The sequence below is a fragment of the Artemia sp. Qi Xiang Cuo genome, chromosome 10 (assembly GCF_049724085.1).
Source record: "Artemia sp. Qi Xiang Cuo chromosome 10, ASM4972408v1, whole genome shotgun sequence".
In the NCBI taxonomy this organism is placed as follows: domain Eukaryota; kingdom Metazoa; phylum Arthropoda; class Branchiopoda; order Anostraca; family Artemiidae; genus Artemia; species Artemia sp. Qi Xiang Cuo.
The window spans coordinates 22,714,242-22,740,866 of record NC_142803.1 but is presented as its reverse complement, the minus strand read 5'-3'; the positions used below and the strand labels follow the sequence as shown (position 1 = coordinate 22,740,866).

The window sequence follows — 26,625 nt, the reverse complement described above, 5'->3', positions numbered from 1 at the left end:
AATGCTAATCTAATCATCGTCCTTGAATTTAGTTCTTATTTGAACAAAGAATATGTGTTTTCCATCGCTCGTTTATCGATATTAATCAAGAAAAAGACTTCCTGAAAAAGAAGTTTTTCAAAGAAAAGTAAAGGCCATTTTAAACTTAAGATCAGCAGATACAAATGCCTGCTAAAATTAAAACTCAAAACGACCAGAAATTACTATTAAAGAATAAATGAAACCCAAAACGAACAGAAATTAAATAAACAATCATAGCAGAAAAAAACATACAACAGCTAATAATAGAAATTAATAAATAAATCTTAAAGCGAGTAATGCTTAAATTGACTATGCAAATCATACTTAAAACGGAAAAGAATATTTTGCTATTGAATTATAAATAAAACCCAAAAAGAACAGAAATTAAAAAAAGAATCAATGTAAACAAACATACAATAGATACTAATATAAATGAATAAATCTTAAAACGAGTGTAAATTAAATTGAATATGCAAATCAAGCTTGAAACGAACAAAAATATCTACAGAACAAATTTCGGTTTTGCCTCCTTCTCTCACTATAAAAGTCTAAAACCTACTGCGTTCATTGGCACTTTGCTGAAAACTACATGTGTCTTGGACAGTCTTGGAGTGTACAAACCAAAAAAAATTGAATATTTGATATATAATGATATTAATTGTTGAAAGATCCATCAGTGAGTTTTATTTCACTGTAATTTTATTTCCATTTTCAATGCTGTAAGAACTGGAAAAAAAAATATTTGTAATATAAATTGTTTTCGGTGAAGCGCCAATGACGAAGTAAGCTTTAGGTTTTTACAGTTAAGGAAGGGGGCAGTATCCAAACTCTTGTTTGTAGTGGAACTATATTCGTCTTGAACAATCTTAGAAAGAAGTAATAAATTAAACTGAATATTTGAGGTATAATGATATTTATTGCTGAAAGCTCATCAGTTCAGAATTTTACTATAATCTTAATCTTAATTCGTTTAGTTAAATATGATTCGTTTCAGTAAAGTGCCAATACTACTATTACTACTACTACTAACAACAGCTCACCGGAGCACCAAGACGCCTGAGGCCAACACAGCTACGCACGCTCCTCCTCCATCCCAATCTATTCAGAGCCTCCCTTTTTACACCCTCCCAGGAAGTTCCCATTTCCTTTAAATCTTTTTTTGAAGTCCTCCCACCCCAGACGAGGAGGACCTGCTTTCCGTTTAGCCCTAGACGGTTTAGACTTAGCCCAGACTTAAAGCGCCAATGACGCAGTAAGTTTTAGACTTTTACAGTGAGAGAAGGAGGCTATGCCCAAACTCTTGTTTGTAGTGATTTTTGTTCGTTTCAAGCTTGATTTGCATATTCAATTTATGTTTCACTCGTTTTGAGATTTATTTATTCATTTATATTAATATCTATCGTATTTTTGTTTACCAGTGATTCCCAAACTTATTTGACCTACCGCCCCCTTTCAAGAAAAAATATTCTCAGCGACCCCTGGATTTTTTATTTATTTTAATAGCAATTAATAAGAGATATAGATATTACTGTATCTTTGGGAAGAGGAATTAACGAGTAAAAGACTGATTTTGATAATGATCATCATTTTAATAAATAAATCATCAAATGTTTCGGGAAAAAATCTTTCCATCAAATATAGGTCGATTTATAAATTCGTTAAGTTAGAATAAGTGAAAATAAATTAAATGAAGACAATATTGCACCAATACCAATTTAACAAATGAACACATTTATAAATCTTAACTTATTTTTTTTCTATATATATATAAATGTGTTATAAGTGTTACCATTTTTCTAATTATTTTCTTTTTTCTTTTATGCCTTCACCGCTCTCTACAGCTAATCATTGCCCCCCAAATAACCTGTGCCCATCACCACCCCCCTGGTTTCTTGCAGCCCTCCCCCCCCCCGGGGGCGGTAGTGCCCACTTTGGGAATCTTGATTGTTTATTTAATTTCTGATCATTTTGGGTTTCATTTACACTTCAAAAGCAAAATATTTTTTCCGTTTTAAGTTTGATTTGAATATTCAGTTTAAGCATTACTCGCTTTAAGATTTATTTATTGATTTATAGCATTACTTGTAAGTTTTTTTGCTATGATTGTTTATTTAATTTCTGTTCGTTCTGGGTTTCATTTATTTTTTAATAGTAATGTCTGGTCGTTTTGAGTTTGAATTTTAGCAGGTATTTGTATGTTCTGATCTTAAGTTTAAAATTGCCTTTACTTTTCTTTGAAAAACTTTTTGTTCATAGAGTTTTTTTTATATTAATTTTTGTTAGTTTTTGATTGCAAAAAGTTTCAAGTTTTCAAAAGTTCTTCATTTCAAAATCGAACTTTTTTTTCAACATCAAATGTTCATCAAAGTATCAAAATAACAATGTCAAAGTAAAAAAAAATAACAAAGTATCAAAGTAATGTATCAAAGTAAAAAAGAAAGCATCAAAGTAACAATAAGCAACTTACTTAGCCTACAGCCCTTGCACCGTACATCGAAGTTGCCACATAAATCACTAAATCCAAATATTTAAGTAAACAAAGTTTCAAAGCAACAATAAGCAAGTTCCGTAACTCAGAGCCATTTCCCCGAGGTTGGGCGCTTGACAGGCACGTGGGGTTCAACCCTAGAAGCATAGCAATTTGGCATTTGAACTTTTTGAACAAAATAGCACTCTCAAAATTTTTACTAGATGCCCTTTGAAAAAGTGGAGCGTGGGATAGTTGCCCATTGATCACTTTTGACTCTTAAAAAAAGAACTAGAAGTTTCAATTCCCGATCAAATGAGCCCCCTCCAAAGTTAATGCTACCACCCCTTCCAAAAAAACCTTATAATCTATAATATTAGCTTTATTTGTTCACGATAGGCTGCTAGTATAACTTACAGCCCTTTCCCCCAGGGCTGGGTTTGACATTTGGATTGTTTTGAACAAAATAGCTAACTCGAAATTTTGTCTGGAAGTGTTTAAAAAAAGGGGGGATTTCTTGCCGTCCGATTATTCTTGACTTTTAGAAACGGAGCTAGAACTTTCAATTTAAACCCTAATGAGCCTTTTCGAAAATCTATACGATTACCCCTTTGATAAAAACCTTATATATGAACAATGGACAGCTTATATAACTTACAGCCCTTGCCCTGGGGGAAGTGGGAGGTTTTGTCAACCCTAGATGCATAATTATTTTAATTGCTTCACCTTTTGAGTATTCTGGACATAATGGCCATCTCAACATTTTGATTGGCTGCATTTGGGGAAAAGAGGGCGTGAAGGGGGGGGGGGGCTTGGCAAGCACGTACGCAGGAATTTGGTTCGGGGGTGGTACATTCTTCAAATCCCTTAATCTGTGAGAAGTATCAGAAAATTAATGGAAAATAAAAAAAATCATGAGATTTTGGGGACGGGGGGCCGTGCTCGGTGGCCTTCCTCCTCCCCCCTCCCTGTGTACGTGTCAAGGGCTTGGTGCCTTTCAATTACATTTGAATCTTAAAAGGGCACTAGAAATTATCATTTCCAGTTTAATGAACACCTCCGAAGTTTATAGAACCACCCCTTGCATATGAAGCACCTCTGGGGGGGAAAATAATAAAAAAAATTGAAGCTATATAAGATTTATTCATTCATTTATGTTTGCACCTTTTATCTTTATGCTTGTAAGATAGTTAATTTTAATTTCTATTCGTTTGGGGTTTTGTTTTTGTTCCTTAACAGTAAGTTCTAGTGTTCATGAATTTTAACTATAGTAGGAATTAATTTCTGTTGGTCCTGAGTTCAATATGACTCTTTACGTTTCTTAGAAAACTTCTTTTTATGCAAGGTTTTCAATTAATAACAATAAAACATTGAAGCCTTATGACCTTTGCTATAGGCAAGGTAAATACATGCCTTTGATAAATCATACTTGATTTATTTCACACAACCTTGAATGGAACGAAAGAATAGCTTCGAAAAAGAGTTGTTACAATATTTCGTTTGTTGACTCAGAGACAACAAGATCATTTTGATTGAACAACGCCTGTCCCCGGGCCCTGGGGGGTTGTGCCGACCCAGGAGGTTTAGTATCTGATGTTTGAACTATTTTTTAACAAAATGGCCATCTCAAAATTTTTATCGGACGGGTTTTGGGAAAAAAGGCGTGGAGAGGGAGGGGCTAGTTGCCCTTCGATCTCTTTTGACTGAAAAAGTTAACTAGAACTTTTAATTTCCAATCAAATAAGCCCTCTGTGAGGTTTATACGTGCATCTCTTCTATAAGAACCATATTTTCCCCCATGGCATAATTTACGAGGCCTGTCCCCCGGACATGGGGGGTGGGGGTGTCGACACCGGATCTTTTGTTATCTGAACTTTGGAAACATTTTGAGAAAATGGCTATATCAAAATTTTGATCTGATGCATTTGGGGGGAAAGAAGACGCTGGGGGAGAAGGCTAACTGCCCTCTGGTCACATTTGACTCTTAAAAAAGTGAACTAGAACTTTCAATTTCCAATTGAAGTCATATATTTTTGTTATCATATGTTTGAACTATCTTTAAAAAATGGTTATCTCAAAATTTTTTTCTGATGCATTTGGGGAAAAAAGGTGTGGAGGGGGGAGGGCTAGTTGCCCTCCGATCTCTTTTGGCTCGTAAAAAGGGAGCAAGAACTTTCACACAAATTAGCCTTCTCTGAACTATATACGGGAATCCCTTCCATAAGAACCATATATGCCCCCATGGCATAACCTACAACGCCTGACCCGGGTCCTGGTGGGGGGGGGGGGTTGTGCCGACACCAGAGTTTTTGTTATCTAACCTTTTAAATATTTTTAACAAAATGGCTATCTAAAAAGTTTTATTTGATGCATTTGGGGGGAAAAGGCGTGGAGGGTGGGACTAGTTGCCTTGCGATCTCTTTTGACTCTTAAAAAGTGAGGTAGAACTTTCACATTCCAATCAAATGAGCACTCTCTGAAGTTTATACGAGCATTTCTTCCATAAGAACCATGTACACCCCCAAGGTATAACTTTAAACGCCTGCCCCTAGGCCCTGGGGAGTTGTGTTGACACAGGAAATTTTGTTGTCTGACCCTTGAACTATTTAAAAAAAATGGTTATCTCAAAATTATTATCTGATGCATTTTTGGAGAAACGGGCGTGGGGGGGCTAGCTGCCCTCCGATCACTTTTGAATCTCGAAAAGGGACCTACAACTTTCAATTTCCAATCAAATGAGCCCTCTCTGAAGTTTATACGAGCATCCTTTCCATAAGAACCATATATACCCTCAGGGCAGAATTTGCAATGCCTACCCCCGGGCCCTTGGGGTTTGTGTTGACACCGGAGTTTTTGTTATCTGATATTTAAACTAATTTTTTTCGCTTTTGGTTGCTTCCTTTTCCGCTCAATGCAAAGCAAGCGTGACATTGCCGCGGATAAATTCGCGCCTGCAAACTATGTTGCAAGGGATTCATGGAGTGAGAACCCTCGAAGTTAACACACCCAAGAATCTGGCGCAGTTGCAGTTTTGACCTATTACTAAAGTTGGCAAAACCTTAGATGTCTTTGTGGTGTGAGGAGTTCTACTTCTTCTCGGTAAATGCCTTGAAAGAGAAAGGCTGGGTATAGGAGTCTATAGCCGCTGCTGTGAAATGCTGCGAGGTGCCCACTCTTTAATATATTGATATATTCTTCTGTTCGAATATCCGGAAAAAACCTTGCATCTGATGCAAGGTTGCAAGGGAATTCGGAAACAAAACTGACAAGCAGGTGATAGACCTGGCAATACTACAAAGAAAGCTGTCGCCTAGCTATGCCGCATTGTTGTCGCTCGTATGCACCCAACATGAGGTATTTCCTAGGGGATCTTATAGTTTTAATCACGATGGATAATTTGAAGGTTATTGGACAACAGATTTAAGAAGATTCGAAGTAAATAGCACTGAATGTAGAAAACGTATCCATCTGTTTACCTTAGGGTGACAGCTGCAATATTTATGTTCCTTTAAAGGACGAGGTAGAATAAATATTGCATCTGACAGAGAAAGGGAAGACCTGAAACACTGGGCCTTAGCTTACGATGTGAGATCAGAAATCGAAAAACAAAAAACTGAAACTAAGATAAAGTTCTAAACTTCGTACTTTTGTTACCAATTATGCAAGGCAGAAAAGGCCCAATTTATTGTCACGCCTTGTTTATTTCAATGCAATTTCCACCACATTTGAAGCTACGAAACAAAATCTCAATTTTTGTGTCTTGCAGTATGAGACTTTACAAGGATATGATGTGGCCAATATTGGTAGTTCGTATCACAAGCCTGTCAGGATGACCATTATATGAAAAGGTGTTTGTGTTATGCCGATAATTGTTACGGGAGGAATAAAAAATTGGAGCTTTTTAAGCAATTTCACAATAATTATGAGTTGGGAAGAGTTTCCGATAGCATTGCCATCAAATATCTTGTGATCAATCACACGCACAAGGCAACAAAATTTGTATATGGATCTATAGAGTCCGCATAAGGTAACAACATTGCCTTTCCACGACAACCTCTCTTGTGCTTTAGACCAAAGATCTTCGAGTGACGTGTGAATACCAAGGATGCGTCGAAGACTGAAATTCTCACATCCTTGGATCCGCTTTTCCAGCTGCTTGGTCAACGCCCAAGATTCGCATTCTTACATTTGTACGGAGAGGTCTTTGCTGTTGAAAAGTCGGAGCTTGAGCTTCAGGGAGTGCACTCCTCCACACGTTCCTTAGTTTATTGAAGATACTACCTGCCCATGCAATGTGTTTGGTGATTTCCCGCTCAAGGCTCCCATCATATTTAATGAGATCACCAAGGTATGTAAACTCTTCCACCTCCTGTAGTAAATCAGATTAACTTTGAGCGATGGGGCAGGTAGGGTATTGGTGTTGTTTCGCATAACTTTGGTTTTCTGTAAACTGATTAATAGACCAGCTTATAAAGGAAAGACCTAAGTCTAAATCCACAGAGTCCAAGCTGCTTGTGGACTCCGACGAATTGTACGACTTAAAAAAACATAAGATAGCCAAAGAAAATAATTATATTTTGTGTTGAAAAAGCAAATAAATTTAATCAAAGATAATAAGCCTCCCCTTGCTGAGCAAGTACATGAAGTGAAACGGGAAACGTGAGAAAAAACACGGAATTTTGGCACGGCATGTGCCAAAATACATAATGTACAGAAATGCGAAGAGTGTGCGTAATTTGAAAAGTATGGGTTACTAACTTTCAAGCATCCTATTTTTATTATCGGAAAACCATTTTCATAAGCATTTACATGGATATACGGGTTTTACCTGAGACGAGTTCATAGGATGAAAAGAAACGTGCCAATGGTAAAAATACATCCAACCAACACATTCTTGTCATCCTATGAACTCGTCTAAGGTAAAACACGTATATCAAACATGATATATGTTGCAGAAAATGAATAATTCCAGCTTTGCTGTTTGCTTCTATCAGTTTTTTTTTTTTTTTTTTTTATCAATCGAAGTAAAAACAATTAATACCTAATAATACGTATTCGCACCGGAATCGGATTCTTAACGGCAGTGAAGCAACAAGTGTATATCGTAAATTGTAACTTTGCATTAGTCGGAACAATTGTAATATTTTATAATATTTTTTATTGTCTATTGTTGTTAAATAACAATTTTTGTTGTTCGTTGTCTGTGCCTTTAGTCATTGTTATTATTCAAAAAATTTGAACCATTTTTCCTCTTTGGAAAATAAAATCTCGCTTTGATTGGACTATTTTATGCAGAATCTTTTTTCAAAAATTCTGTTATATTTCTTCCATAAACTATTATTTTCATTTTCTCAGAACTTAGGAGAATTGAGTTTTGTTTTTTGTATGTAGCTTTTATTGTTTTTGAGTGTATTGCCCCCACACCTACTTTTGAGTTCATTTCATATTTGTAATAATGCATTTCTTCAAACAGTGATTTGTTCTGGTTTTTGATAGTTAGCTTTTGCCTAATTTATGCTGCTGTGTGAAGATCTTTTTTTTCTTTTGTTTTTGTGTTGGCTTATTTTGCCTTTTAAATCGTTGAATTCATTTCCTGATGCAAAACTATATGATGTGTTAGTAATTTGGCCGTCACTCGTACTTTTGCCAATAATAAAGATGGCACCGTCTGCTGATCAGTGATAAACAGTGAATTCAAATTTGATGTATTGACCGAAGCGCGCAGGAACGTTCAACTACGCTCGGTTCTATTTTTCGAGTTATGTGAGTTACGAAAAAAAAGTTGTGGGTTACGAAAAAAAAGTTGGGAAAAAAAAGTTATATTCAAACTAAAGAGGAGCCGAAAAATAGTCTCAGAGTAATTAAACATAACTTAAAGGGTATGGTATTTGCAACGTAAGATTTGCACTCGAGACCAAAGTTACTTCAGGATTAATGCTACATTTGAAAGGTGAGAGGTTCGCCACACATGGAAAACACAAAAAAAGTATGAATTTAGGTCGAGTTAAATTCTTTTCGGTTAACATCTTTATAAAGGTGTTTATTTAATTATTTGTGTTTATTTTATTATGGCTTTATTTATTTATTTATGTTGTTTATATTTGTATGAAATACAATTTATCTTATCATATCTCATAAGGTAAATTCTTGCTCTCCAATTATGTATATGTAATTGGAGTATCATGGAGTATTAAATTGTATGTATCTGTAAATATGTGTTTCAGCTGAGTCATCTAAACTCAACATAATTAAATTTTAGAAAATTTTCCTTGAGTGGGATATAAGAGTTATGGGCCTATATGAAGAAGCATTGCCGTTTTTACATTTGCCCTTACTTAGCAATATGCTAGATTTATTTTCTTACCTGTGATAGGAAAAGAACTAAAATTAAAAAACACTAAAAATTTGAGCTATAGCAGGGGCTAAAACTGAAATATTTTTATAAAATTGTTTACTCTTCAATATTGAGTCTCGCAATAATGTATTCGTAACCAAAGAGTATGGGTAAACTATAAGAGTGGAAACTGGCACTAGTGTCGACAAAAACAAAACCATCAAAGCCATCTATTGTCTGGTAATGCTTGATATTTTTCAAGATTTGTAATTGTTTTTCTGTCAAGAACTGAGATCAGACATTTAATACTACTCTAATTTTACTAATTGAATAAATTAAATTAATTTTTCTTATTAGATATCACTGAAAAAATTCCCTAGTGTCACCAAACGCTAGATGACATTGATAGTTTTTAGCGCCAGGTCCCACTCTTATAAGTTATCCATACTCTTTGGTCGTGACATGTTGTAAACTACTTTCACACATTCCGGCTTTCACGCCTAAAGGATGCAATTGACAAAAACTATAATGCGATTGGTGTAATATATATATATATATATATATATATATACCAGTAATTATATATATATATATATATATATATATAATATATATATATATTAATAATTAGTTAGTTACGTAATTAATTAGTTACAAATTTTTAGCATGTGGGATTATTTCAGTTGCCTTTTTTTTAGCAAACCTCTGTATCCTGGATCTCACAACTGATAAAGCTATATGGTGTTAAGATGCTTCCCTACACTGCTGAAATTCTCTCTGCCGTTCTTCCATGTCTATCTTACTCAGAACCGCCAAAGAAAGGTAATATTTTCTTTGCATTACATTTGTTTTTATTATTCTTTTCGAATTACTTGTTTATAAACTTTAAGGTTTCTATTTTTGATAATTATCTTTTTTCTTGTAGTTTTGCTGTTTCTGAGGTATTTACTACAACTACTGCTAACAACCCATCGCAGCACTAGGCCGCCAGGGTGCAACATTGCTGCGCGCGTTGCTCCTCCATCCCAATCTGTTATTTCATCACTCTGCTTTAATACTGTTCTTTCATACAGCTTATTGTTTGATGTAGGGTCATTCCAACGAGATTTGAAAGTTTTTTGTCCATCCCCCCTCCTCCATCCAATCTAAAAGAATCTCCTTCCGCCTCTCTTTGTGCGTATTAGATCCTGATTCCCCAGAGAAGCGGATTTGATAATTTTAAAGTTGACACCGGTTTATTCCATGTTTCAGCGCTATTCGCGTATATTTGTTCTGAATTTTGTTCATGTTTTTAATTATTAGTAGCTCTTGATAATTTTTCATATGTTGACCCGTTTCAATTATTATAGTTTTCTAGTTTTGATTCATCCTTTCATTCTTTCGTGTTTCGTGTTTTGTGTTTCATCCTTTCGAAGCGTCCAGAGGTTAAGGATAAGTTTGACCACTCTCGCTACCGTGACTTCCAGTGTTCTATCTCAATCTGAAGACTCGTCGTCCTATATACCCCAACTTTTTTCAGCTGCGAAAAAAAACACCAGCACGTTGCCTTCTCTACATTTTATATTTTCAAACATCCGATTTACTTACTTATAATGCTGTCTAGTTATGTTATTTTATTCACATAGTAAATCTTTTCGCTGCCTAACACCGCCTCTCCATTTTATTTTTTTTATTTTAAACGACTGTGTCATCTTGACATTAATTTTAAATTTATTCTCCTGATCTTTGAACTCCCAAAACTTCTAAAAACTTTTCCATTTCGCTTATATTTTTATCGAGGACTCTCAGACTTTCGGCATAATTTTAAGTCTAGGAACGTTTAATCGTTCTATTTGACACCATGTTCTTCCGTAGCCTTTGTATATTCCTTATGGCAAAGTTGATGAAAATAATCCATGTAAAGGGGGATAAGGCATAATGTTGCGTAACTTCTGATTCCCATCCGTACAAACTACTAACCTCGTTCCCTACCTTGGCCGCGGTCATATTTTTCTCATACACGCTCCAGTCATTTCAAAGTACATATCTGGTGTGCCATGCAAGAAAAGGACTTTGCTAAAGCTGTTCCATCACCCGAGTCAAATGCCTAACTCAGGAGTAAAAGGCTCTGATAACAGAGACTCTTCTAATTTACAAAATGAAAATATGGTCAACGCATCTTCTCCCCTTCTAAAAATTACACTATTCTTCTCTTAAGACTTTACCTATAGTATCTCATAGTCTAGCAAGTATCATCACGCTAAGTAATTTGCTTCTACAGAAATCAAGTTACTGGCTTTATAATTACTAAACTCACCTAGAAACCTTCCTTATAATGGCTATAATTAGAGTTTTCGTAAAATTGTTTATAAAAAGTCAAGGTGCTATTATTTTATCTCTAACTTCGTAACTACCATGTGTCAAAGAATCATTTGTCCTTGTATCAGCTCCCGAGCCCTAATTATTCTTGAGTCATTTGAGTACCGGCTCTAATTTCTCCTCGCTAAATAAACCTTTCTGCACTTCGAAATCATCACAAGAAAATTTTTTCAATGTTCTCTATCGTTTCTTACAATTTTGTCATGGTTTAACACATTCTGATGGAGATACGCACAAAAACACAAACACTTGATTTTATATGTACTACTTGTTGCTCATGCCAAATGGTAAAGAGTTGTTTACATTACTCTGTCGTCGTATGCTTACCTCGTATGTAAATTTAAATGGTTGGGTAAATTAGATTAAATGTAAATGTAGATAGGTAAGTTTAGTTTGAAGACTCCTTGAAGTCCGTTTTCCAATTTCTGACCGATCTTGTTGTTCCTTTATGTGGGCTGAGGACTTTGTGCTGTTTTTTTTTAAATTTTTTTTTTCAAGAAATTTTTAAGTTTGGCAATGTTTTCTTATGGTAGGCATTTTCTTGTCTCAGTTTCTTGACTCATGTGAGCCGCTGCATATTTGTCTTACCTCTGTGGGATGAGACACGTCTGGAGGGCTCTTCTGTCACGTTCATATGTCCTACGGAACGAGTTATTCGGTCTTCCTCGGCAACGGGTGCCTTCCGGTTGTCAGCGGAGGAGCATTTTTGGAAGTCTGTGATCTGGCATGCGGAGGATTTGTCCAAGGCATCGCCATCTGCGTTGTCGTACAACGGTTGCGATATCTGGATGGCCTGAGCGGGTACAGATCTCGTCGCTGCTCACACGGTCTCTCCAACTGATTCTAAGGATTCGGTGAAGACAGTTATTCTCGAAGGCAGTAAGGTGTTTCTCTTGTTCTGCACTTAGCTTAAAGCATTCCATAGCGTAACTCAGGACCGACAGTATATTGCTCTGGAACAACCTGAGTTTCAACTTCAGCGAGTATACGGTGGATTTATAGACTGGTAGAAGTCTCTGAAATGATGCGTTGGCCAAGGTCATCCTGGTACGCAATTCTTTTTCAGAGTCATCACTGGAAGTGACTGTACTCCCTAGGTACTTGAAGTTTTCGTATTTAGTATTTGTTTATTTAAATAGCTATCGTAGTACTAAAAAATGAACGCTAAATTCTGCTAGTTTTACAATCCCAAGAGATATCATAGGCAGCGCAAGGGCGCTGCCTAAGTAAAGAACGATGTTGGCACAATGTATTGTTTTTTGTTTTTTTTTTCTTCCATACCAGGGCACTTCGTATCGAAAGAGTTGTCGTAGAAACTTTGAAAAGGGCTCATTCGATTGGAAATTGGAATGGCTCGTGCCCTTTTTAATAGTCGAAAGTGATTGGAAGGCAACTATCACCCCTTCCACTCCCACCATTTCCCCAAACACATCCAATAAAAATTTTGAGATAGCCATCTTGCTAAGCGTAGTTGATTCCCAGATATAAATTAAGTTTTTGAGGAGGACACTCCCCCAAATCCCTCAGGGCAAGGGGACATATAAGACCGATGTTGGCACAATGTATTATTTTTTTTTTCTAAAGGGCTCATTCAACTGGAAATTGGAGTGGCTTGTGCCCTTTTTAATAGTCGAAAGTGATTGAAAGGCAACTAACACCCCTTCCACGCCCACAATTTCCCGAAACACATCAAATCAAATTTTGAATAAGCCATTTTGTTCAGCGTAGTTGATTTCCAGATAGAAATTATGTTTTTGATTAGGACACTCACCCACAGCCCTCAGGGTAAGGGTTGTAAGTTATGCCCTTGGGACAAATAAGGTTTTTACAGAAAGCTTTGCCGTAGAAACTTCAAAAAAAGGCTCATTCGATTAGTAATTCAAAGGGCTAGGGCCCTTTTTAACAGTTGAAAGGGATTGGAGGGCAACTAGCCCCCCTCTCACGCCCATGTTTTCCCCAAACATATCCAATCAAAATTTTAAGATAGCCATTTTGTTCAAAGTAGTTGAAAGTTCTGGAAATTAGGTCTTTGAGGATGACAACCCCACACAGCCCTTAGGGCAAGAGCTGTAAGTTATGCCCTGGGGACATTAAGGTTTTTATAGAAAGCGATGTTGTAAAAAATCAAAAAGAGCTCATTCAATTGGAAACTAAAAGAACTAGTGCCCTTTTAATAGTCGAAAGTGATTGAAGGGCAACTAACCCCCCTCTCACGGCCACCATCTCCCCAAACACATCCAATCAAAATTTTGAGATGTACATTTTGTTCAACGTAGTTGAAAGTTCCGGAAATTAGGTCTGTTAGGATGATAACCCTCTCAGAGCCCTAAGTGCCCTCAGTGCAAGGGTTGTAAGTTATACCCCGGGGGCTTATAAGGTTTATATAGAAAGTTGTTGTAAAAATTTTCAAAAAGGGCTCATTTGATCGGAAATTGAAAGAGCTAGTGCCCTATTTAATAGTCGAAAGTGCACGAAGAGTAATTAGCCCTCCTCTCACGCCCACCATTCTCCCAAACACATTCAATCAAAGTTTAGAGATTTCAAATTTGTTCAACGTAGTTGAAAGTTCTGGAAGTTATGTTTTTGAGGATGACAAACCCCCAGAGCAAAGGTTGTAAGTTATGCCCTGGGGACATATAAGGTTTTGACAGATAGCGTTGTCGTAGCAACTTCAAAAGAGGCTATTTCAATTGGAAATTGAGAGGGCTAGTGCCCTTTTTAATAGTCAAAGGTGATTGGAGGGTAACTAACCCCCCTCTCACGCCCACCATCCCCCAAACACATCCAATCAAAATTTTCAGATAGTCATTTTGTTCAACGAAGTTGAAAGTTCTGGAAATTAGGTATTTGAAGATGACAAGCCCCCAGCCCTCAATGCAAGGGTTGTAAGTTATGCCTCGCGGACATTTAAGGTTTTATTGAAAGCGTTGTCGTAGAAACTTCAAAGGGGCTCATTTGATTAGAAATGGAAAGGGCTAGTGCCTTTTTTAATAGTTGAAAGTTATTGGAGAGCAACTAACGCCCCTCTCACGCCCACCATTTTCCCAAACACATCCAATCAAAATTTTGAGATAGCCGTTTTGTTTAACATAGTTCAAAGTTCTGGAAATTAGGTCTTAGAGGATGACAATCCTCCTCTCAGCCCTTAGGGTAAGGGTTGTAATTTACTCCCTGGAGGCATATAAGCTGTTAATAGAAAGCGTTGTCGTAGAAACTCAAAAAGGGCTCATTCGATTGGAAATTGAAAGGCCTAGTGCCCTCTTTAATAGTCGAGAGTGATTGTAAGGCTTGGCATTTTTATAGTAAAGATTGATGTGCGTACAATGTTTTTCTTTTTAGACCAGGGCACTTCGTTATCAAAGGAGTTGTCGTAGGATCTTTGAAAAGGGTTCATTCGATATAAAATAGAAAGGGGTGATGCCCTTTTTAATAGTCGGAAGTGATTGGAGGTCAACTAGTCCCCCTCCCACGCCCACCTTTCCATTTGGCCATTATGTTTAAAAACTGAATGTTGCTTTAAGATTAAATCAAAATGCACTGTGTTAATGCTAATTCCCAATAAGGTATCTGAGCAGTATCCCAAGAACTGCTGAGGGTATTATGTTCAAACTTTCGGGGCTACTTCTGCTCTTAAGATTTAACCAAACCAAAATATCGAGAGTGTATCCAAGCTATCAAAGAAAGTAAACAAATTTTTTTGCAAATGGTATCAAGTTTTCCATTTCAGGTCAACTAGAGGAGGTATGAAACTAAATTAAACACTACTATTTGTGTCCAGATTTTTAAAAGGGTGTATCTTGTTAAAAATTGCGTCCATTTTTTCTCCAGCATACAAATAGCAGGCCAAACTATAAAGTCTTAAAAAAACTAAAAGATTTAAAGAATTATTTTCTTTTTCCCTGAAAAGACAATATCAATATAAAACGAAACCAAATTAATTAAAAAAAAAACTTTTTCCACGAAATAAGTTTTTCAAAGAAGAGAAAAGAATTCGACTAAACCAAAAATAAGCAAAAATAAAATTAAATAATCTACCAAGCGTGAAACTACCCAAAATCAGCATCGATCAATAAATGAAACCCAAAACGAACAGAAATTTCAACAAATAACCGATTCAAACTCAAAACGAGCAGAAGTTAACGTGAGTTGGTCTCGAAACTCCGATGCCTTCCCAAGGCTAGAACATAATTGGCCCTTTACTGAAAAAAAAACAAATGAATGTACATTGTCAGTTTAATATACATATACTGATATTTAGTTAATTATTTAGTTAATTCATCAAAATGTTAATATTATTTGATTTATTAAAGTGTTAAAAGTAAAAACATTTATATTTTTTCAATAAAGTGTAAATTATGTTCTGGCCTTGGGAAGGCATCGGGGTTTTGAGCCCAACTCATGTTAATTTCTGCTCATTTTGAGTTTGAGTCGGTTATTTGTTGTAATTTCTGTTCGTTTTGGGTTTCATTTATTTATCGATGCTGATTTGTGGTAGTTTCACGCTTGGTAGATTATTTGATTTTATTTTTGCTCATTTTTGGTTTAATTGAATTCTTTACTTTTCTTTGAAAAACTTATTCTGTGGAAAAAGTGTTTTTTTTAATTAATAGAAAAAAAAGTCACCTGTTAAATACGCTTAGAAAATATGCCACGAAGGGGTTTACAAACCTGTTCGTGCGGCACTTAATGGGTCGTAGTTTATTGTGATGCCTAGTAATTACGCTGATCTGTGCAGATGGGGAAAAAATAGATCGGTGTTTTTCGTTTGCTGACAGCATTTTCCCAAATTTCATTATTAAATCATGTCTTCTGACGAATAATGTGGGCAAGTTCAAGAGCACTTTCATAGTTGCTGAAGTGGGGTCCAAGTATTGCCTAAGTAGCACGTTTTCGGACATCTTCTAGTTCTGCTGACTTGTAAGTACTGTTGTTAGTTTGAGGATCCCAAACGGGGCAGCAATACTCGAGGATAGGCCTGATGTAGGTTGTATATGCCAGTAAGAGCTGGTGATCTGACATGCTTAACCTGCGCACACTTGTTAAATTCTGGATTGAGTGGTGACCTATACGTGCAATATTGTTAACATGCAGCTTAAACAAGCAATCACCTGTAAATTTTACACCTAGGATTGTTGCCGAGAAAACAGGTGGAAACGGCACATCCTAGGGTTATAATATCCCGCTTGAGTAGGTTGAATTGTAGAACTTTCGATTTCTGTTCATTCACTTGTAGGCTATTTTATTGACACTTGGTGAAGAAGTCCGTGAAGAAAGTCTGGTCAAACCGCTTCCTTGCTGCCGTATTCTCCAGTGTATACTTGAGAAGTGCAGACAAGTCGTCAACGAACTTAAAATGCTCTTCGAACATCTAGGATTGGGTTGATGACGGCAAGGAATAAAATAGCAGCTAGTTTCGTTTCTTGGGGCAGCCGCAGGTTAGTTCTGACCACTCAGAGTAGATATCTTCGGCAAACAAAGGATAAACTGATTGCCGTCACCCCCGCAGAAACTCTCTCACTAATAGAAGTATTTGACTTTTAGCTCCCGACTCCTTCAGATTTGTTAATACGGTCAGGTGTTTTATATGGTTGAATAATTTTCTGTAGTACACCAAAAATAAATCGACAGCATTATGAGAAGTGTTGCATCAGCGATTGCGCAATTTATCGTAACAAAGAGTGGTAAATAAATCCTCAGCTACCTTTGCTAAGTTGCGTGTTATCGATATGAGTCACAGTGGATCACAGGACTGGGGTGACTTGACTTTCGGTGTGACACATAAATACGCAGCTTTCCATATCGTTGAAAATAGTTTATTACTGATACGATAAGCTTGACTAGGGGAGGTGATTATTCTTTAAGTAATTTAATGGGGAGTTCACCTCGGTATGAGGCACAATTATTACGTAGCCGTCCAGTTGCATAGAAAACTGCCATTTCTGACACCTCTAGGATTCCGCCCATACTATAATTGTTAGTGATGTCATTCATTTGCTCGTATCTTGTGGCTGGGTAAGCAGTATAAAATATGAATAGAAAATTTGTTGACTTCAGAGGCTTTGATTAAACTACTATTTGGGTTGCTGATTCGCACTTCAATTCCTTTCTGTTTACACTAAGTCGTTTTACTGCGTCGTACCACATGAGAAACATCCTATCAGAATTGCCAATTTTGACGTTGAGGGGGAAGATGCCAAATGCTTTTCTCTGAATATTGCAAGAGGAACCAGAACTTCAACTTTTTCGTTTGTTTAATTACCTTGTTGGCTCTACTTAAGGATGTTATACACCAAAAATACCATTTTACGAGTTTCAGCATCGACTGACAGTCTAAAGGACAAAGGGCGCATTATCAAAAATTTCTCGTCACCACAGGGAGTATCCCAAGTAATTTTGATATAAATTGATAAATGATCTTAGATGTGTCAACAGTTCGAAAAGCTAACGATAGGCTAATTTAAAACAAAAAAAACCAGTAATATCATTCCAATTGTTAAGCGAAACGCAGTCTAATATATGTACATAAAGCATATATAACGTACACCCTGTGGCCGCAAAGATTTCAATCAAGGTAGTTACTACAACGGGAAACTTCAAAAGCTGTCAAATTATTCAATGAGACTTCTTTTGAGCTCATTTTTAAAGTTTTCCAAGTTTTACTAAAATATTTTAGGGACTGCCCTTTCCAGAACTTAAAAAAAAAATTGTGCTCCGTTCAATCAGAATAACAAAACTTAAACTTTTTAATGATGTAAGTTCCATAAAATCTGAATATCTCTATCTCTGGCACAAAAATGGAAACGTTAACTGGCTGAGACGTTAAATTAATTTAAACGTTAAAATTAATTAAAACGTTAAATTAAACCTGAGATTTTAAGGAAAGTCGGTGTTGGCTTTTAGTTTTCTGATGTTTATTCGCATCTCTTATCTTAGCAATACAAGTTATGGCAAGACCGCCCAACTAATTTTGAATAGTTTGGACACACAATTTAAAAAAGCTTGTAGTGGACGCAGAGTTGCCACGGGTAGTACCAAAGTACTACTTTTAGTACTTTTTGATCAAAGTAGTACTTCTTGAATACTTTCTGCAAAAGCAGTAATTTTTCAATACTTTTTGTCAAAAGTAGTTTTTTAGACCGAAAAGGGCAATTTTACAAGCATATTAGAAATGACAACCAACAATGATAACCAAGATAACCAACTAGATTTTTTTTATTGTTAAATTTCAATAAAAACCGATCGTAATAAATTCAGCTTCTTAAAAAGACCCAAAAAATCATTTTAATTGCTCCCTTCCCGTTTAATTTTTTTAAGGTGGTTTGGTCTCAGTCTCACTTCCTCCAGCCTTAAATTTGCATCGCTCCAACGTGAAGATTTGAGGAATTCTGAGTGACATAATTTTTGTTTTGTTTTTATTTTATCAAACAAAAAATATTTCAATCATTGTTTTCAGTTCCTATACGAAACAGCAGTTATTTTACATAAAATGCCTTTTTTTTCCGTTTGTAATTTGAATCATAACTCCCAACCAAAAGAAAGCAAGAAATAAAAGAAGATTATTTCTTCAACCACACAATTCAACCCCAAGAATATTAGCCTATAGCTGTTTTGGTGGGTTTCACAGGTCGTAAAGTAAAGAAATTTACGTTTTCAGGTGCTTGGGGCCCCAGCCCAACCTACGTGGTCCCTATGAATCAGTCTTTAAGTAAACTTTAAGCCTACCCTAACAGATACAAGCAGTGTTTATTTTCTCCATAAAAATGGGCACTAGTCTAGTTGTCTTTTTCTAATGTCAAATATTTAGTGATTGTCCTTTTCTGAAGAAAACACGCTAAACACACAAAAGCAGTACCATTCAGTTCTTTATTTTATACTATTTCCAAATATCGTGGTTCCTTTTCTGAAAATACACCCACCCCCCTAATGGCCCGCGATATATATTAAAAAAAATCAGCCAATCAAATTCTCACTTTACAATATGAAAGAACTTGTAAGAATATTACAAGAAAGAATGTCATCACAAGATTCGACACAACGATGAAATGTATTTATACAGTTATATATGGGACCTCAGAATGGGAGGGGGGTATAATGTCAAAAAAGTGACCATGACACTTGGAAAAAGTCTAGCATGAAATTGAAAATTCTGGCTCAACTAACCCAGTTTTAATGTTTTCTTTAAATTAGCCCCTGAAACATCCTTGTCAGGAAGCAAATAATCTCTAAGAGTAATATTATGCAGCGAATATCCAAAAATTTTGAAATTTAGGATCTAGAAGTTTCTTTATCTCTTTTATTTTTCTTTCTTCCTCTATTAGATACCTCTTTTAGAGAAGCAAATACCCATAAAAACTAAACTTGTGCTGCAAAGGGCCCCTACTTGTCCCCCTTAGTTACGCCACTGGTTTGATATATGGAAAACCGGTTAGAGTCGCTGCTCTTATACAGATTCTCTATCTAGCTAATTATTCTGGTGACGAAGCCTATAAATCTGAAGCTAGTGCCAGTGACTGTGAAGAAGCTGCAAATTAAATTGAAGGTGAAGAGAATGAACTATTAAATGTGAGAAAACGAAGAATCAGCAGAAATAAACCACCAAAGCCAGTGAAAATACAGAAATTCAGTGTAAAATGGAGAGAAGATAAAGACTTGCAGGTCTGGCTGCAAAGATATCCAAGGGATAGGACAAAATCTTAGCGTAGGTTTTGCGAAAAGATCATTACTGGTGGCCTATCCCATTTACGTAGATATGCACTGAGGGAAAGTCACATATCCAAAGTTGTTAGTATGAAGAACCAAGTGCTTATTGCTGATGACCAAACTAATGAGTTTACTTTATTGAGAGCAGCAAAGGAGAGAAAACAAATTAGCCAACAGGTGACAGCTTTACAGTTGGCAATGTCAGCCTGGGTAGCATCAAAATCCAAGGAGATGAGTATTATGGACAGCTTGCCCGAATTGCTGAAAAAATTTATCCCTGATTCATCAGTAGTAAAGCTTCTTGCATGTGGAAGAACTAAAACCACTGGACTAATCAAAAACGTAATTGCCCCATACACCATCAGCCAGCTGAGCTCAAGATTCGAAAAACCGCTCTTTTCGCTGATGGTTGATGAAAGCATTGATAAGTGTGGGACAAAATACTTAGTCATCATCGTTTGCTACTATGACAAAACTACATGCGGAATCAAGGAAGACTTTTTGGCCATTCCAGAAGTTGGGGATACAACAGCAATGGGCCTTAAAAACTTGATCTATAAGACTTTAAGTGAGAAGAAGATGACATTAAAAAACTGCATAGGATTTGCATCTGAAAATACAAGTGTGAGGCTTGGGAAGAACAACGGCCGTGCATCCCTCATAAAGAAAGATATTCCCTGGCTGGCTATTTTCGGATGCATCTGTCACAGTTTTGCACTATGCTCTTCTAGTGCTTGTGATCAGTTACCTACAGAGATCGTCAGATTCAGCAATGATATATGCACGTACGTATCGAATAGTGCCAAACGACTCCGTGAGTATAAGGAATTCCAACAGTTCTGTGAAGTAGCCGAGCATGCACTCCTGTACCCACCTGCAACTCGCCGGTTAGCGTTTGAGGCCGTCTCTCAGAGGCTGGTGCAACAGTGGACTGCTCTGACGTTGTTTTTCGCCTTACCTGCAAATGAAGGTCGGAATCAAACGGCAGTGAAGCTTTATATAGCTTTGATCGATCCCGAAGTCAAGCTTTATTATCTTTTTCTGAATTACGTTCTTCCTATTGTAAACGGCCTGAATTTTGAATTCCAGAGCGCAGAAGTGAAAGTTCACAAACTTTTCAAAAGCGTGGGTAATACTCTCTCCGAACTGGCAAGGAATTATATCAAAGACGAGCTTTTGACCATACGTTCAGTCTTCGAAATAGATTTTTCAATCCCAAGAAACTTCAAAGCTATGGAGACGGATATGCATTTTGGAGCCGAACTTGAGCTCTTTGCAATTGATCAGATTGAAAGTCGGAAACTTCAAGGCAGACAGCTAGCTGCGACAAAGAAAAATTGCCTTGCGTTTTCTATCAAGCTGTGCTCTGAAATAAAGCGAAGAGTAAACATTGAAGACCCCTTGCTTCGAATGCTAAACTGGTTATCTCCAGAAACTCTTTATCCGGATCAGTTCCTTCTATAATCCCTCTTTTCCGCATATTCAAGGACTGTTTCAATGGTTCGCTGGAGGTTGAAGCCCTAAACAGAGAGTGGAGGTGACTAACATTCTTGAAGAAAGAGCTAGGGGAAGGGAAAGTGTCAGTTTTGGAATTTTGGAATTCAGTGTCCGCCCTCAAGGATGGTGCTGGGAACTCTACTTTTGTTCACCTACCTATATTCATAAAGGGTGTTATTTCGTTGCCTGATAGAAGCACTTCCGCCGAACGTCAGTTTTCGCGTTTAAAGCTAGTTCAGACCCCCCTCTGAAACAGACTACTGCCAGAAATAATATCCGATCTTATACATTTCAGGAGGGGCGTACCAAATTCAGGGACTTGGGATATTTCAACAGAGCTGGCCAGGAGTGCGAAAAAGTGGAAGTGTGAGCTTAAATAACAGTTTATTACTGTAAAGGTATGTAAATAAAATTCTCTAACTTAACTTTTAGGGTGAAGCCTTTTGCGCGTTGCCCCCGCTTAGTCCCATTTAGGCAAAACGGGGAGGAAAATGGTAGTGTGGACTGCTTTTCCTGAAAAAGTGCCAAAAAGGAGACAATAAGTGATAAATAAAAGTAGCTTTTAAATGTAGTAGCTCTTAAAGAGAAAAAAGGTTAATATGATGCTTAATTTTTTTTTCAGGTTTTGACTCAGAAAAAAACAGGCTTGATACGGATAACAGATAAACTTGTACAGATTTGTTTCAAAAAACTGTACATCTTGACTACTTTTCCTGCTTCCTGTTATCTGTCCTATTTTCACAGAAAACGGATAGTCTGGACGTCCTAATACCCTACTAGACAATTATGGACCGTTCACAGTGAACATCCAGAGATAACTTCGATGATTTTGATTGTAGTTGCATCCCATGTCAGTGGCCCTTTTTTTGCCATATCGGAAGTCAGTGTTCGACTGGCTATACAGAAATAAAAAATAAAAATTACTGTGGTTTATATGACAAGCCAAAGAAGAACTACGGTTCTAAAATGCCGCGGGTTTGGCGGAGAGCCACACGCGGAGTTAGAACATTTCTGTCGTGGTAGTACTTTTGAGCTATCCTGGCTAGTACCAGTAGTTTTGTTGAAGTGGCAACCCTGAGTGGACGAGATAGAGGGATTCTTAAAGGTATCGAACGACCTTAATACCTCAGGATTATTTGGATGTCCAGTAAGGTTAGCGTTCTAAGGAAGTGCCGAATGAACTAGTCGTTTTTTTTTTCATTCTGCTATTTAAAATTACTTCAAATGTAGAAGTTTATCTAAAAATCTTTTATCTTTCTGATGGTCGGTTGAAGTATTTTTGAAGCAAAGAACGATTTTTTATTCTTTTATATTTTTTTATGCCGGTATTTTCCATGTAATGTTCCCTAATAATCATTTTTGACAGAATATCATAAGTAGCAGTTAAATAGATTCATTTGCTCAATGCTTACCAAATATGAAATGCTTCTTAGTTACTGTTATTTCAGTTCCCTGTCCTGTAATAACTTGCTATAGCAACTGTACAAACAACGGAATCCTTTTAGCAAAACGCCTGAAACCTGTTGGTAAAAAATATTGAATAACAATCCTGGATATTTTGAAGATGGAGGCTGGCTAAAGTAAAAACAACATTGTAAAATTGCCAGGCAGCATTAGGCCGTCCTATTTTTGTTCTCTTCTTTTTGTTTTAGGTTGTGTGATGCTCTAATAGTCCAGTAAATCTACGGAAAAAATCGACGATCTGGGACGAACCATTTTGTAGAGAAAGAAATTCTCTACAACATACCAGAAGTCCCCAAGAATTCCCTCGGTGGAACAGGGGGAAAATCCAGGGGATAACTCGAAAATCTACGACCGGTAGTTTTTGATGCTGATAATGGCATTCCTGATGCCCTTGGGTCCAAGAAGATCGAATATGCGTTTTCTATTGCTGTGTAATAAGTGGCTCCCCCGTTTCCCTACTTACAAGGGACAAAGAGGGGGAAATAAAGATCATGCACAGCAGTCTGCAAGACTTGTTTTCTGGGGTTTCTCAGTGTGAGAAGAATGAATAGTCTATGTTACTTTACTTGTTCTGTCATTAGCCTTTCCTCCCGTTTTCCAGTTACAAGAGAAAAAGAGGGAGAGATCAAGATATCCTCTTAAGGAAAAAGATAGTCGGACGGCTCTACAAAATTTGGAGAGGAGACAAAGGTCTATCAACTCTGCTTTAAAACCCTCTAACACTGTTTTGACGAGAGTTCAATATCATATTCCCTGGTGCTTCTCTTTTCCTGTTTGTTGGAGATTCACTAATAGAGCATTTATACATTGTGGAAATCCGACCGGATTTTGAAAACCGGTCGGAAAATCGGCTCGGTTTTCACAATCCGCTCGGATTTCTGCTATGTGTGAATGTGCCATAAGTCTAAGTGCACACACATGCTGCCACCTAGTGAAAGCTTTAACATAACTAATGGACACATTTGCTGATCATAAAGGTAAGATAGATTTGTTTTTATAATTATCAATGAGAACTTCCGGAAGAAAGTGAAGATTCAAAGCAACAAAAGGGAAGGCTAGTGGGAAGAGAGTTCCAAACACACACACAAAGTTAGTAAAGGGTTTTTCCTTTACCTAATTTTGCAGCAACATTTAGAGGCATGAGGGGAAAATAATACAATGCTTTTCGTAGATGATACTAAGATTCTTCGTCATTAAGACGATGATTTGAATTTTACCATGAGATGGCTAATGTTCTATCTCCCGAGCCATATTATTATCACACTTGTGGCTGCTAAACCCAATGTCTTGGATACGAATACAACGTCTGACTAGTGATCTAGTTTTTGAAATTTGCGCTAACCCATCCCTTCAAGGCTTTCTCTAAAGCGGCCCTCACACACAGGTCGCTTAGTACTTTAAGTCTACTTTACGACCGGTCGTAAGGTTTAAAGTACATTCCTGCACTGATTCAAAGTGGTCGTTAAGGTCGTAAAGTGAATCGAAACTTGAGTGAAAATTTGGAGCTTTCCTTATAGCTCAGGTTGTTTTCGAATGCTTTTTGTTGTGAGGCAGAGCAGAAATAAAAGCAAATAATTTGTGTTTCATGGAAAGTGCAACGTGTCATATAAGACGCTGGCTGTATAGTTCCTAAATTCTATTTTTACATGTGAACGAGCGGTAAACCTTGCGTACAACTTAAGGTGCTTTGCTTCCTCACTTTACGTTCTATGTCTGAGTGCCGCTTAAATGGTCAAAATTCTTAACTGCGCCTTCTGGCTTGAGGCTGATTAGAGGTGTCGAACTCACAAATCTTATGGAAAGATTCGCTTTGTAGGTTGTTTTCGGGTCCGAAACAGGGCTTAGGTTTGAGTTTAGCCACAAGTGTGACTACAATGTGGCTCGTGCAAAAAGCTCCTCTTTCTGGCCTAATAAATTTTTTTGTTTGTATTTTTGCATATGATACCCTATTCATGGAGGAAGAAGATGAACGTTGCAAGCTCTGGAGCTGAAGCATGCGTACTGGTGGTGAAAGTGTCAGAATCACAAATAAAGAATCTCCTCGGATCAACGAGGCCAATATGCAACAGGGTGAACAGATAACAGTTGAAGACGGTGAAATAGTACACAGCCAATGTAGAAAAGACAACTGCCGTCCGACGTCCATAGCTTGTCTCGTAAAAAGAAAGAATAACGATTCCGGTGATAATGAAGTTTCTCTAAACAGGTCCAGTAGATCTAGTCAAAACGTTTACGAGACGAAGTCAAGCTGTGTGTTTTGCAATACGAAGCTAGTCCTTCCGTCTGAGACGAAAAAAAGCCAAAAATGACGAGTGCCAAAAAGTGACCACAATTGAAGTGAAAAAATCGATTCTTCAGTGCTATGATTCTAGTAAAAATGACGATTAGGCTAAGGCTGTCCACAGCAGGCTGAATTCTATAAGCTCGGATTTGCATGCAGCTGATGCAGTGTATCATAATATATGCTACTCTAACTTCAGAACTGTAAGAGAGATTCCAAAGCGGTATTCTAGTGCAACTGATCCGATGAACGCTGCTGGAAGGCCACTGGAGAGTTAAAATCGAGATAGAATAGAATAGAATAATGCTTTATTTTAAAACTTTTCACAAGCGATATATCGCCGAATATAAGTTTGTGTCAAAAAAATGAAGTAAACAACAACCATCACAAGGACTTCAATGAAACTAGTTTTACGGAAAACAAAACGGTAAGGAATACAAACCGACAACATATAGACAAATGTGAATTAAAAAATTAAGAAAAATATTAAAGTGACTAGAATAATGTCACATCAAACAGGTCCTACATTAAAGGAAAAAATTTTGTAAAAAAACGGTATACAATAAAATAAGTAAAAAAAAAAAAAAAAAAAAAAAAAAAGAGTGTCAAAAGAGTTAAAAAAAATGATTCATTAAGAGGTATTGGAGGCGTTTAGGATTTTAGTGAAGGTTGGTATAAAGCTATCTAAATATCTTTTTGTTTTAGCTTTTACAGTTTCTAGAATGGGGATGGGATTTTTTGCCTCTATTTGGGGGGGCTTCCGTTCAGGATTATGGGAAGGTGGAAAAAGGTCTTCAGTTCGGATGTTGGTTCTCACATTATCACCAAAACGGAGGCACAGATCATGTCGTCTATTTTCCAGGGTTTTGATTTTAAAGTTTTGTAAGAGATAGGAGTAAAGCAACTTTCCTTCCCGTGTGATTATTTTAAAACCCCTTTTCTTAACGGACTCTAGCCTTATGGTTTGATTTTTGCTTATTGAGAAGTGCCATGGAGGGCAACCATATTCGAGGGTTGGGCGAACAAAAGATATGTAAAATTTCAAAATATGAGAAGCCGGGCATTGATATTTTGCCAATTGCTTAAGGAAAGCTAGGGAAATATTGGCTTGCATGGTTATGTTTGGTAAATATGGGCTTCCCATTTAAGATGGGAAGTTATAGTTACCCCTAGAAGTTTTATTTTTTGTGTCATAAGTTCACATCGAATAATAGATGTAAATGAGGGGGTTGTGCTTAGAAAATTGATTGTTAGTATTGTAGATTTCAATGGGTTTACATACATTTTATTTTTGAGGGCATCTGTTGCAACATCTTCAAGGATTTCTAGTGGACTACTTTTTAATCTTTTCCTGGCGACCTCTAGTAGTGTCATATCATCCACAAATTTTCATCGTAAGGGGATATCTTCTGCCAAATTGTTTACCGTAACGCTGAATAGGATGGGTCCAGTTATACTACCTTGTGGTATTCCGTTATAAACTGGTAGAGGTTCTGAATAAGT

At 36.9% G+C, this 26,625-nt stretch overlaps 1 protein-coding gene across 1 annotated transcript in view; it reads left to right on the top strand.

Annotated features, from left to right (window-relative positions):
• Window positions 1–26,625, top strand: part of LOC148947590 (protein VAC14 homolog) — a 242,508-nt gene that overhangs the window by 81,427 nt on the left and 134,456 nt on the right. The window contains exon 4 of the mRNA XM_089095944.1: window positions 9,521–9,644. Within this exon, the coding sequence (XP_088952070.1) occupies window positions 9,521–9,644 (124 nt within the window). The remainder of the gene's footprint in view (window positions 1–9,520; window positions 9,645–26,625) is intronic.